The sequence below is a fragment of the Mercenaria mercenaria genome, chromosome 3 (genome assembly GCF_021730395.1).
Source record: "Mercenaria mercenaria strain notata chromosome 3, MADL_Memer_1, whole genome shotgun sequence".
Lineage (NCBI taxonomy): Eukaryota > Metazoa > Mollusca > Bivalvia > Venerida > Veneridae > Mercenaria > Mercenaria mercenaria.
The window spans coordinates 101,026,222-101,040,802 of NC_069363.1; the positions used below are offsets into that span (position 1 = coordinate 101,026,222).

The window sequence follows — 14,581 nt, forward strand, 5'->3', positions numbered from 1 at the left end:
CAGAGTGGTCTCAAAAACAATAGGGGTCCTTTACTCAATACGCCCCACCTGAAGGTTCTAGGTCAAATGGTTCTCCAGTTATTGATCAGAAATGAAGTGTGATGGACAGACTTACGGACGGACAGGGCAAAAACAATGTCTACCCAGAGGAGACATAAAAATGAGCCCTCTTCTTTCAAGGGATGCATGAAATAACAACACAGAAATCATAAATAAATACTTTAATGAATCTATTCAAACAGTGGAAATATTTCATTACAATTTTCAAACCTATCAAATGCTTCTCCTTCTACACAGTAATATGTATCACATACAACTAGATAAAATGCACCAAAAGTTTCTGTCATTAATAAAGCACATTCTTGATAAAGTGTTTAACTGCCATCTGTGCAAATGGCAGAGAAATAAGTTGACAACTAAAATTAACATTACATCAAGCAGAACAACACTTTATAAGTCAAGTCCTTAAGACAGCATATCTTAATATTTCAGGTTTTTGTCAAGTCCAAGTAATGTTAAAGCTGCATAACTCTAAATCAACATAGAAAGGCCAAAAATGTAAAACTGAAAGAAAAGTGTACTTAAAGAATTAGTTCCATGTTGATATTTTAGGTGTTCAGTACAAAGTACAGCTCAATTTCTTCTTTCTCACATCACATTTCAATATTTCAGATTTTTTTACAGTTTCATAAACAATTTACATAAACGTTGTTGGGCTTCCAAAGAGATAACGCCCAAGACTTTCCGAATCAGTTTTGTTTACTTCTTATCTTATCTTAGTGAAACTACTCGGAACACTTTTAAATTTTTATAAGAATGGAAAAAAATTTACAGGGCATACTGGACACTACTGCACTTACTGGAAAGTTTAGAAGAGATGATGTCCTTACCCTTGAACTTTCATAAAGTCTAAGAGTACCATATTTTTCCTGATAACTAAAACATGTGCACTGTGTAGCACAGTTGATTGCAGATTTGTAAGAACTATGTGAACAGCTATTTTGAACCTATTTTATCTGAACAGCTCTGCTAAAAGACCAGCACATTCCCCAACCTTCTTTGGATTGTGGACATTTAAGAAATCTCCTATCAGTGGCATCACATTCATTGACTGAGCAAGGTTAAGAACACTTTCATCCTTGTGTATCAGTGTTCCCATGGCGATAAAAATCCTGAAAGCCGCTTCAACATCCGGTTTCACTTTCATACATTCTACAGCTGCTGCAAGAGTTTGCGATTTTCCCTCCAAATCTAGAGTTCCAAATAACCCAACGGAGTAATTCAACAGCAAAGTGCCAAGAGAAATTTGAACATTTTTGTTTTTTGATTGTTTCAAATTGAGAGCTCTAGTGAGTGTTTTGTCTCTATTATCCATACAAAGTTTGAACCCCTGTGGCTGAGCAAACATGTTGCATACTACTTTCAGGCTAAGAATCTGATTGGCTGCTGGCGAGTCATCTGACCAATATTTAAACATTTCCTCGAGGATATTTGAGGAAGCACAGAATGGTTGGTTGACTTCTTGGAATTTGATAGTGATTCTTAGCACATCTATAGCAGGGAATACAATATCTGTAAATATAGGTAAGGTCCAATTAAAGAGGATATTGTTAACAATCAAACAAGTACACCAACAAGCACACACAATGACTTACATTTTGAAAACTGATAATTTTTTAATTTGGAAAAACATTATTTTAGTCAGGTTCAACAAAAAAACAATTGTTAAGTATGAACATAAATATTATTACTAAAAGGTACCCAATCAAGTTTAGACAGCCTTGCAGTTATAAAATAGTTACAATGTTTTGCAGATCTAAGAGAACAGGGATTTTGATACTAGTAGTCAATAGATTTTTGACTGAAAATATTAATTTTTTTTGGTTTATTAATGTATAGAAACAAACAGGAGACCTCTAAGCAATTCCTCCTAGATTTCACATCAATACTGCTATTCCAACATATGAATCAGAGGCTGATGAACAAGAGCTGTCCGTAAGACAGCCAAGCTCGACTATTCGAAATATTGTCACAGAAGCAGGAAATTATTACCCAAAATGTGAAATATCAAAAGAGTTTTAAGTTAGAAAGGGGACATAATTTGACCAAAATACATATCAGAGTTATGGGACTTGATGTTACCAACTAGTTTTATAACCCCGAAGAAACATGTTAAGTTTCAATTCAATATCTGCATTAGTTTTGGGGATAGTAACTTGCATGTAAAACTTTAACCAGAATTTTCTAAGTCCAAAAGGGGGAATAATTTGCTCAAAATACATGTTAAGAGTTATGGAACTTGACCCAGTGAGGTTGGTAATTGACCTAGAAAAAGAATAAATAAGTTTCAAAGCTATATGCCTTTTGGTAATAGCTGTATGTACTTGCACGCAAAACTTTAACCAGGATTTTCTAAGTCCAAAAGGGGGCATAATTTGCCCAAAATACATGTCAAAGTTATGGGACTTGGTGCTATCAACTAGTTTTATAACCCCGAAGACACGTGTGAAGTTTCAATTTAATATCTGTAGTAGTTTTGGAGATAGTTACTTGCATGTAAAACTTTAACCAGGATTTTCTAAGTCCAAAAGGGGGCATAATTTGCCCAAAATACATGTCAGAGTTATGGGACTTGACCCAGTGAGGTAGGTAATTGATCTAGAAAAAGAAAAAATAAGTTTCAAATCTATATGCCTTTTAGTAATAGCTGTATGTACTTGCATGCAAAACTTTAACCAAAATTTTCTAAGTCCAAAAGGGGACATAATTTGGCCAAAATACATGTCAGAGTTATGGGACTTGACCCAGTGAGGTAGGTAATTGATCTAGAAAAAGAAAAAATAAGTTTCAAATCTATATGCCTTATAGTAATAGCTGTATGTACTTGCACGCAAAACTTTAACCAGAATTTTCTAAGTCCAAAAGGGGACATAATTTGGCCAAAATACATGTCAGAGTTATGGGACTTGACCCAGTGAGGTAGGTAATTGATCTAGAAAAAGAAAAAATAAGTTTCAAATCTATATGCCTTTTAGAAATAGCTGTATGTACTTGCACGCAAAACTTTAACCAGAATTTTCTAAGTCCAAAAGGGGGCATAATTTGGCCAAAATGAAGGTCAGAGTTATGGGACTTGGTGCTATCAACTAGTTTTATAACCCTGAAGGCACATGTGAAGTTTCAATTCAATATCTACATTAGTTTTGGAGATAGTAACTTGCATGTAAAACTTTAACCAGAATTTTCTAAGTCCAAAAGGGGGCATAATTTGCTCAAAATACATGTTAGAGTTATGGAACTTGACCCAGTGAGGTTGGTAATTGACCTAGAAAAAGAATAAATAAGTTTCAAAGCTATATGCCTTTAAATGATAGCTGTATGTACTTGCATGCAAAAACTTAACCAAGGTGTGACGCTGACGCCGACGCCGACGCCAGGGTGAGTAGAATAGCTAGACTATTCTTTGAATAGTCGAGCTAAAAATGACAGTATGTGTATTGTTTTTTAAAAGGAAAAGGCCATTACAGAGAACGTTTGTTTGCCAACAGATTGTGCAAATGATTCTTGTCTGATAAGGTTATCCCTGAAGGAAATCACTTTATCTTTTTCTTAGGAAAACAATATGCTACACATGAGCATACTGATGTCATATTATGATGCTAAATACCTGAGCAATTTCTAACTTACAGTGTCTTTGAAAATGTTGCAAAAATATTAATGGTAGGAAAGACAGTGATCTAACATGTCTTCCTTCGTATGGCATGTGCTTTCCGAAAACCTGTCTCACACAGGCAGACATGTAAGACCCTTATAATCTCTGGACTGAATCTTGTACATTCCATAACAAGCTAATCAAATCAGGGAAATGACAAAAAAAAACAAGAACACCGCCTTGCGGGTGCTGACGCTCATCTGATTTTTTTTGTGTAATAGAAATATTGTCCTACCCATGATTTTCTAAGTCTAAAAAGGGCCATCATTCTTGCAAAAAGCAGGATAGAGTTATGTTTCTTGATGTACAGTGTCCACTTATGATGGTGAAAAACTGTTGCAAGTTTTAAAGCAATAGCTTTAATAGTTTATGAGAAAAGTTGACTTAAACATAATACTCAACCAAGAAAATGATTTTCTAAGTCCAAAAGGGGCAATAATTATTGCAAAAAGCAGGATGGAGTTATGTTGCTTGCTGTACAGGGTCAGCTTATGATGGTGAACAAGTGTTGCAAGTTTCAAAGCAATAGCTTTGATAGTTTAAGAGAAAAAGTTGACCTAAACATAAACTTAACCAAGAAATTGATATTTTCTAAGTCAAAAAGGGGCCATAAATCTTGCAAAAAGCAGGACAGAGTTATGTTTCTTGCTATACAGGGTCAACTTATGATGGTAAACAACTGTTGCAAGTTTTAAAGCAATAGCTTTGATAGTTTAGGATAAAAGCTGACCTAAACATAAAACTTAACCAAGAAAACTGATTTTCTAAGTCCAAAAGGGGCAATAAATCTTGCAAAAAGCAAGATGGAGTTATGATTCTTGACGTACAGGGTCTGCTTATGATGGTGAACAAGTATTCCAAGTTTCAAAGCAATAGCTTTGATAGTTTAGGAAAAAGTTGACCTAAACATAAAACTTAACCAAGAAATCTGATATTTTCTAAGTACAAAAGGGGCCATAAATCTTGCAAAAAGCAAGATGGAGTTATGTTTCTTGCTATACAGGGTCAGCTTATGATGGTGAACAAGTATTCCAAGTTTCAAAGCAATAGCTTTGATAGTTTAGGAGAAAAGCTGACCTAAACATAAAACTTAACCAGGCAACGCCGACGCAGACGCCGACGCCGACGCCGACAACCGCTCAAGTGATGACAATAACTCATCATTTTTTTTCAAAAAATCAGATGAGCTAAAAATGTTTCATCATTGAATGGTTACTCACTAGGCGGCCATTCTAGAACTGCTTTAAGGGTATTGAGATCATCATCTGATGGTAGAACTTGTTTCATCATCCCCTCGAGACGCCCAAGTCGACCTCTTCCCTTTCTTTCACCTTCATACTTTTGTTAAACCCCCCTAATTTACCTAAAAAAAATAAAAACTTTTAAATTACAAATTAAATTGTCAAACATATGATGTTTTAAAAATATTGGAAAGAATCTGAAAAATAAAGAAAAAACCTTTTTTTTTTACATAGTCAGAGGCCTTTTGAAAAATAAATTTCAAAAAAAAAAATTTTAATTTTAAATGTCATTTTATTTTCCTTATTTTTGTATGAACTCCTTTCTTGTCCTTCGAAATGTACCCAAAAAAGAGCTGCCCGTCAGAAGCCAAGCTCGACTATTCAAAATATGTCACAGAAGCAGGAATTTTTCCCCAAAAAGTTAAATAAAAAAGTGTTTAAGTTCGAAACGGACTAATTTGCCAAAATGCATAAGAGTTATGGGACTTATGCATCAACTATTTTAATCCCCCAAAAAATGAAAATTTTCAATTCCATATCTGCATTATTTTTTGGAGATAGTACTTGCATAAAAAATTTTAACCGAATTTTCTAAGTCCAAAAGGGGGCATAATTTGCTCAAAATACATTTTAAAGTTATGGAATTTGACCCAGTGGGGTTTGGGTAATTGCCTAAAAAAAAATAAAAAATTTTCAAAGCTATTCCTTTTGGTAAACTGTATGTATTTGCACGCAAATTTTAAACCCAGGATTTTCTAATCCAAAAAAGGGGCATAATTTGCCCAAAATCATGTCGGTTAGGGGACTGATTTACAACTAGTTTTAAAACCCCCAAGACACATGTGAATTTAAATTTTTAATACTGTAGTAGTTTGGAGTAGAAATTTCCCGTAAAAACTTTAACCAAAAATTTCTAAGTCCAAAAGGGGGCATTTTTTCTCAAAAAACATGTCGGGTTATGGATTTGGCCCCAGGGAGGTAGGAATTGATCTAGAAAAAGAAAAAATAAGTTTCAAATCAATATCCTTTTAGAAATAGCTGTATGTACTTACGCAAAACTTTACCGGATTTTCTAAGTCCAAAAGGGGGCAAAATTTTGCTAAAAATACATGCCCAGAGTTGGGGGTTGACCCAGGAGGTGGGTTTAATTGATCAGAAAAAGAAAAAATAATTTTCAATCTATTGCCTTTTAGTAAACTGTATGTCTTGCCCCAAAAACTTAACCAAAAATTTTCTAAGTACAAAAGGGGCAAATTTTTTGCCAAAAAAGAAGGTCAATTTAGGGGGCTTGGTGCTACAACTAGTTTTAAAACCCCCGGGGAAACAAAATTGAAGTTTAAATTTCAATATCTGATTAGTTTTGGGGAATGTAACTTGCATAAAAAACTTTAATCAAAAATTTTCAAACCCCAAAGGGGGCAAAATTTTTGCTCAAAATACATGTTGGTTAGGAACTGACCCAGTGGGGTTTGAATTGACCAAAAAAAAAATAAATAATTTTCAAGCTATATCCCTTTAAAATGTGCTGTATGTATTTGCATGCAAAAACAAAACCAAAGGGTGCCCCGACCCCGACGCCAGGGTGGTAAAAAGGGGCTAACTTTTCTTCGAATAGTCGATAAAAATTGTTAAAGCAAAGCAAACTGCCAGCCGGTCCTTAAAATTTTTATTTGCATTTTGTTTTCATCCAAAAAGAACATTTTAAAATTTTTTTAAAACCCCTGTTTAAACAATTTTCAAAAAATGGTGCAAGTGAGATTAAAAATGGTTAGAGGGGGGTGATAATTCGGCAGTGCTGATAACTGGTGGAAGAGAAAATTTGTGAGTGAGATGATAATTGGGCAAGTATATGATAACTGATTAATGAAATGATAACTGGTGGAAGATGATAATTGGTGAGTGAGATGATAATTGGTGCAAGGGAATAATGATGTGAGATGAAAGGGTGAAAGATGATAAAAGGAAAGATGAAAAAAAGTGCAAGTTAGATGATAATGGGCAAATGATTGTGTCAGGGTGAAACTGGTGCAAGGAGATAAAAAAATTCTCTTCGGGGGTTTTTGTATTTAAAAAAAGTCTTTTTAACAATTTTTAGACCTGTACCCTTTCTAATGAATAAATTTACTCCCACATGAAATAAAATTTCCCCTAAATTTTACCTATGTACCTAGGGTTACAGATAAAACGTCAAAGTCGTTTTAGGAAAATTTCATTGGTCTTCGATAAATTGGGATTTACTGTACCAGTTGGTTAAGCCCTGGGAAAAGAAACAAAAAACATTCATTGTACAAAAAGAAAATTTACAGAAAAATATGCAGACTTTTTTAAAAGCCCGAGGGGTAAAATAATATTTTTTGTTGTTTTCATGTTAAGGGGGACACCCTATAGCTTGAGGTGGGCATTTTTCGGGATGGGCAGAACCGAGTGGACGCAACCTTTCGTAGTAGTTCATGGCTTCCCTTTCTTTAAAGAATTATTCACACCAAACCCGTTTTGAACCCATTATAAAGACATTGGGGGATGGGAAAGTTTCAAAAATTCAACTTTTGTTTTTTTTATTTAAATTTTGCAATCCAAAACTTTGCATCGTATAAAATTTTTCCTTTTCATTTTTGTCATTGTAATTTTTTTTTTCCTAAAGCCAATTTCAAATTTTAAATTGTCAAAAGCAGGGCTTCAATCCATTTTTTATTCCAAACAAGTTTCGTTTTACAAACTCAGAACAGGAAACAAATTTTCGTTTTTTTAACTCATAAACACAAACGAAATTTTGTTTTACATAACCCAAAAACTTAACAAAAAACCCCCACCTGTAATATATCACCGAAGAATCCCCCCCTCCGCACCCTTCTTTCCGTTTTTTGATTATCTGAATTGGAACATATTGCCCCCACCCCCTAATGGGTCAGCCCACCAGATCCACCTTATTAAAGGTTTATGACCAGGGAAATTTCGCCGCTCCTGTGAAGGGGGCGCCCCACCACCTTGGAGTATTTCTGCCAAAAACCCGGAACATACCTCCCCGCTCCTGTGAATGGGGCAGCACCACCACCCTGGAGGTATCACTGCCTGATCCAGGAAATATATTGTACCCTGTAATACAGCATGGTATAATTGACTCAATCTGAATCTGTGATGAGGGTATATTGAGGTAAAAGAATATCAGTGATATATCAAAAAGATAATAGTTCTGAGTAAAGCAGCAGTAACAGACGATCTTATCTTGCATTGCTTCTCACAGACTACAGTACTTAACTAAGCCATTTAGCTGTGGTTGCAAAATTGTTTGGAGTAAAAAACAAGGAGCTGCGTTCAATAAACGCTTGATGCCCCAGTGGCATCTTGTCGATAAAAAAGCAGCCTAAGTCCAAAACGGGTCAAGTTTTAAGGTCAAACTGAGGGCAGGACGGTGATGTCAAGATGAGGAAAAGATCACAGGTACATCTGCATTGAACAAGTCACTCTAGTTAGGGGGATTTTGTAGAGAAAAGTGTCCAAATTGGTTAACCTCGTGGGGATGAACGACGGAAAAGGGCAATCACAATGCCTCCCCCCAGCAGATGCCAGGGGCATAAAAAAAACATCTAAATAACAAAAACCCGACAAAGAAAAATAAATTGTGTTAAGGGAAATCCCCCCTTCAATTGAGTATGTCCAAAATCTCACCTTGAATCTATGGGGGGATTCCTTTTTTTTTTAACCCCCTGGGAGTGGGAATTAATAATTTTGAAAGTGGTAGACTAAACTAATCAGATAAATAGACCCCCAAAATCATGGGAGGGTAATTTCCCACCCCAAAAGATGGGAATACAAATAAGTGGTGACAGTAAAACTAATGGGACCGGGAGATAAACATCATGGTGTGATTTCCCTAACGGGAAAAATTTTAAGAAAAAAAAAAATAGAGGTACAACACAACTGAACACCAGATATGTTTAAACTGTATTTATTTAAAGATCAACAAGTTTTGGTTCACTATGAACCTCCATCAGGATAATTCATGGGAAAGGTAGATAAGCATCTCATGGGAGTGGTATACTAAAAGTTTATGGGGATGGTAAATTAACAACTCATGAGACAGTAGACCTACAACTCATGGTAATGGTAGATCAATAACTCATGGGTGTGGTAGATTATCAACTTGTAGGTGCAGCAGATCCACAACTGAAGTGGGAAAAGAAACAACCCCAAATGATGTATTTCCGCAATCATTGGGGTGGTATATTACAACCGGGGAGTGGTAGATTAACAATCAGGGGGGGGTGGGAGACAAAAAAATTTTAAAATAAAAATTATCAAGGTCGGGAAATTTTCCAGGACATGTCACACAATACTAGACATACCTGTAAATGGATCAGAATATCCTGAACTTTGATTCAGAGTGACGCCTTTCGTATTATCAATGATAAAGTTGGCAACCTGATCCAGGAATAACTGACTGAGATTGTTGTTGGAGATAAAGTTTTGTGCAGCAAACCACGGGTCCTCGGAAATGTTGTAAGGGAGTTTTAGTGGTGGCTTGCCTTCCTCAATGTCTACACTGAACACATAATCATACTCCTGTCAATAAACACAACAATTTACTGTAAAAGCTGAAATTTCGTGAGGGTTTAATTTTCGCAGTTTTCGCGAGGCCCTACATCTCGCAAAAATAAATCCAAATTTTCACCATTAGTATAAATCAAACTCAAGATACTATTTTTACAATTTCACAAATACTGATCATCGCAAACATACTCAAAATTTCAAATTCATGAAATTCTGACCCAGCGAAAATATATACTTTTGCATTATTTGTCAGCACTGAGTAACTGTTGTCCATAGATTTCTATACTATACAGCAATGGCAATTATTTAGGTGTCTTAAAAAAGAATTCTTTCTATACGTGCAGCTGCATATCATAGGATAAAGTTTGGACTGATAAACATCCACTGAGATGTATGCACAAGAGTTTTGGGACATATCTACAAAGCACTCCATAATGAAATGGAACAAAAATTAAAGAAAAAATAAATAATACTAGTACATGTAAATAGCTAGTTACAGAAATACCTTTTCTGTTTTCTTAAAAACCAGTCTGTGTCTTAGAGATGTCAAGTGACAAAACGGCCAAAATGTACTAGAATCAAGCTTAAGCCTACAATTACTATGCTGTCAATGGCTAAATCTAGATAGCAGACCTCCATAGTGAATCAGTACCATTCTGGCATTAATTTTCATTAATATTTAAATAATTCAGTGTCCGTAAATTGTCTCTGATTCAAATACTTTGCCATCTTTAGTGAGGAAACATGGACTGTAATTTTGTCCCTTTCCCTTCAAACGGGTTTTTCCCAGAAGTAGCTGTCGTACCACCAGAAGAGCCGACTACATCTCCAACCTTCTTCCATTGTTGCACAGTTCTATCCCAGCTGTAGAGTTCAACCTTTTCCCACTTGCATTGCGTACCACTTTGTCTGTCCCTTTTTGTACCTGAACACAGACACACTTTCTCTTTTCTATCAAACTACATGTATCATTATCACATTGTATTATCATAATACTATGAAAATGTCTCTCTCTGTTATCTTAGTTATGATCTTGTGCATTGTAACATTGCACGTTTTTTTTTACTTTTAAACAGGTAAGAAACAAGTGCCTCCTATTGAAACAGAATGTACCATGTCAAAATAATCTCTAAACCTAAATAATTTTATGAACAAAATGGGATAATATTTAAGAAACTTCGGCTGTAAATCTAAAATTAGCCTATCATAGGGCAAACACAGATGTTTACTATCCTAAAACTAGGAGATTTCAATCACAGTCACCTTCTGGTACCTGGAACACATCAAGAAACTGAGACTTCTTATTTTCCAAGTGTTTGTAATTACAGGATATCTTCTTATTGTAAAAACATAATAAAATTTAAAAATTTTCATTTGTATGTGTTAAGCTAAGTTTAAATTTCATATCTTATCATGGTAGAAATTTATTCATGCTCTTCAAATATAACTTTGGTTTAGAGATTATTTTTATCTGTGATTCCCCACAGTGTATATGTACACTTTAACTAAGCGCTTATCAAACATTTAGAGGAGTTTTGATCTGACGATTTTATAATCAATTTGCTGCTTAATACCAAACAAGGGTGCAGAATGTCACAATATACGCCCGTCACAGCAATTTGTTTACACTAGCACTGGGATTTGCAAATTTGGGAAATTTTAATTTTAGTTGGGTTTTCAATGTTTTTTTTTTTAGAAATTATTGTAATTCTTTTATTTTTCTAAGTCCACAAAAAAAATCCTTACCAGGTAGAATACCTTAAAATACACCCAAAATTTGAAAGTAACATCAATGTTGTACCACAGAAAAGTGGTCTTGGTTTTTCCCTACGGTCAATTATAAAAAAAGTTACAATGTAAGTTATTTATAGTAACAACTAAAGGGGAAATTAATTTTAAAGAGAAAAAAAAAAAAAAAAAAAAAAAATCGAAAAAAAAAAAATTACAAGTCCCCACAAAAATCCTTACCAGGTAGGATACTCAAAATACACCTCAGAATTGGATGGAACATGCATGTTGTACTACAGAAAGTGGTCTCGATTTTTCCCTACGACTTGTAATGAAAAGTTACAATATAAGCTATTTATAGTAAAGCAAAGGGAAGTAATTCAAAGAAGGGACCAGTGCATGGACACTCCGTCTCATGATGGTGTACAATTGTGCCAGTTACTCAAAATCCTCCCTGCATGAAAGAAGAAATGCTCCGGACAAAGTCATTCTTGTATCTGACCTTTGACCTTTAAGTGTGACCTTGACCTTAGACCGAGGGACCTGGTTCTTGCGCATGACACTCCGTCTCATGCTTGTGAACATTTGTGCCAAGTTGTATCAAAATCCCTCAATGCATGAAGAAGAAATGCTCCAGACAAAGTTTTCATTCTTGTATCCTTTGACCTCTAAGTGTGACCTTGACCTTACCCCTAGGGACCTGGTTCTTGCGCATGACACTCCGTCTCATGATGGTGAACAATTTTGCCAAGCTACATCAAAGTCCTTTCATGCATGAAGAAGATATGCTCCGGACAAAGTTTTCATTCTTGTATCCTTTGACCTCTAAGTGTGACCTTGACCTTAGACCTAGGAACCTGGTTCTTGCGCATGACACTCCCTCTCATTATGGTGAACAACTGTGCCAAGCTACATCAAAATCATTCCATGCATGAAGAAGATATGCTCCGGACAAAGTCATTCTTGAATTTTTCATTCTCGTATCCTTTGACCTCTAAGTGTGACCTTGACCTTAGACCTAGGGACCTGGTTTTTGCGCATGACACTCCGTCTCATGATGATGAACAATTGTGCCAACTTTCATCAAAATCCCTCCATACATGAAGAAGATATGCTCCGGACAAAGTCATTCTTGAATTTGACCTTTGACCTCTAAGTGTGACCTTGACCTTAGACCTAGGGACCTGGTTCTTGCGCATGACACTCCGTCTCATGATGGTGAACAACTGTGCCAAGTTTCATCAAAATCCCTCCATGCATGTAGAAGATATGCTCCGGACAAGGTCTCTGGACGCCGCCCGCCCGCCCAACCGCCCATCCGCCCGCCAGGGGCGTTCCCATAATACGTCCCGTTTTTCAAACGGGCGTATAAAAAGGTATTTTCTTTCTCATTTTCAAATGTTTTATTTTTTCTTCTAATTATCATTTTATAACTTATTATAATTTATTTTCATGGGAATAACTAAAAACAAGAGCTGTCGGAGGACAGTAACGCTCGACTATTCAACAGCCTTGTCAATTGAATGAATACAAAAGTTGAAAAAGGGGCATAATTTTGTAAAATGCAAAGTAGAGGTATTGAACCTCTGCACTGCATGTCATATCATGACAGTGAACAAGTGTGTGAAGTTTCAATCCTTTCCAATTTGTGGATACTGAGATACCAGCTTACATACAAAAACTTAACCAAAAACTGCTAAGTCGAAAAAGGGGCATAATTTTGTAAAAATGCAAAGTAGAAATGTGGGACCTTCACAGTGCATGTTAGATCATGACAGTGAACAAGTGTGCGAAGAATCAATCCATTCCCATTATTGGATACTGAGATATCAGATTACATACAAAAAATTTAACCAAAAATTGCTAAGTCGAAAAAGGGGCATAATTTTGAAAAAAAAGAGCAGAGTTATGGGACTTGATTAGTGCATGTCAGATCATGACAGTGAACAAGTATGTGAAGTTTCAATCCATTCCCATTAGTAAGTACTGAGATACCAGCTTACATACAAAACCTTAACCAAAAATTTCTAAGTCGAAAAAGGGGCATAATTTTGTAAAGAAGCAAAATAGAGTTATGGAACCTGTGCAATGTAGGTCAGTTTATCACAGTGAATAAGTGTGTGAAGTTTCAATCCATTCCCACAAGTGGTTACTGAGTTACCAGCTTACATACAAAACCTTAACTAAAAATTTCTAAGTCAAAAAAGGGGCATAATTTTGTAAAAAAGCAAAATAGAGTTATGGAACCTGTGCAATGTAAGTCAGTTTATCACAGTGAATAAGTGTGTGAAGTATTAATCCATTCCCACAAGTGGTTACTGAGATACCAGCTTACATACAAAACCTTAACCAAATCGGGACGCGGATGCCGAAGCATGGGCGAGTCCAATAGCTCTACCATTCTATGAATAGTTGAGCTAAAAACCCAAAATGACCATTTTATTTGGACCTGAATTTATGAATGATAAAATCATTCATTGGCTCTGAGTTAAATGGATTGGTGCAACCACTAAATATGTAGGAAAAATAATCTCCCAGATTGCAGTAAAACCTGTGCTAAAGACCACCTCCAAATAAAGATCACAATTTATTAGAAATGATTATAAAAGGCAATATTTCTATTCTAGTTAACCATAAAAATTAATAATGTAAACACTTGTGATAAGAAACTCTGGTCGACAAAAACACTTTTTTCATTTCCTAAAAGTGTTTTCTACACAGATTTAAAGATAAGTGTATTTTAAAACGCTATGACCGCTGAATAAAAGGCACATAATAGACTCACATTGGGCGAATCTCAGGATTTCTCGCAAAGTCCCGAATTTTCAAAACGAGGTACAGATTGCCAGGTAGGAACCACTGGCACCAGACCAGAAATAAACTAGAGATGCTTTTGAGAAAAGCGCATGTCTCCCACAACTGCCTAATCATCTAAATAGTAAGTCAGTCTTTATATACTGTTTACTTAATCCCCATGTGCATGCGCTTTCTTGACATCAAAAGGACGCCTATACTAGGCGCCGGTTTGGGGGTAAAACTGCGCAAGAAATCTGAGATTTGGTAATTAAAGGGCCATAATTCCAAAGTGCCTAGGCCGATTTGGCTAGTTATCGAACTTGGCTGAGCACTTATTGGCAGACACATTTTGTTGAAGTTGGTGAAGATCGGATGAGAAATATTCGACTTAGAGTGTGGACAAGCTTTGTGACAGATAGACACACACAGAGACAGACTGGAGTAAATCAATATGTCTCCCACACCACTGTGTGGTGGGAGACATAAATATCTCTGTAAATGTTATACCCTACTCCTAGGTATAATAGTTATAAGAACCATTGTCATGAACGGGAAA

The 14,581-nt window shown here is 35.7% G+C and overlaps 1 protein-coding gene across 1 annotated transcript in view; it reads right to left on the reverse strand.

Moving 5' to 3' along the window:
• Positions 1–206: 206 nt before the first annotated feature.
• LOC123523839 (phospholipase A-2-activating protein-like) overlaps positions 207–14,581 on the reverse strand; it is a 35,512-nt gene continuing 21,137 nt past the window's right edge. Inside the window, exons 7-12 of the mRNA XM_053539883.1 lie at positions 10,335–10,460; positions 9,297–9,513; positions 7,972–8,046; positions 7,197–7,210; positions 4,933–5,050; positions 207–1,572 (exon numbers count right to left, since the gene is read on the reverse strand). Of these exons, the coding sequence (XP_053395858.1) occupies positions 1,013–1,572; positions 4,933–5,050; positions 7,197–7,210; positions 7,972–8,046; positions 9,297–9,513; positions 10,335–10,460 (1,110 nt within the window). The 3' untranslated portion in view covers positions 207–1,012. The remainder of the gene's footprint in view (positions 1,573–4,932; positions 5,051–7,196; positions 7,211–7,971; positions 8,047–9,296; positions 9,514–10,334; positions 10,461–14,581) is intronic.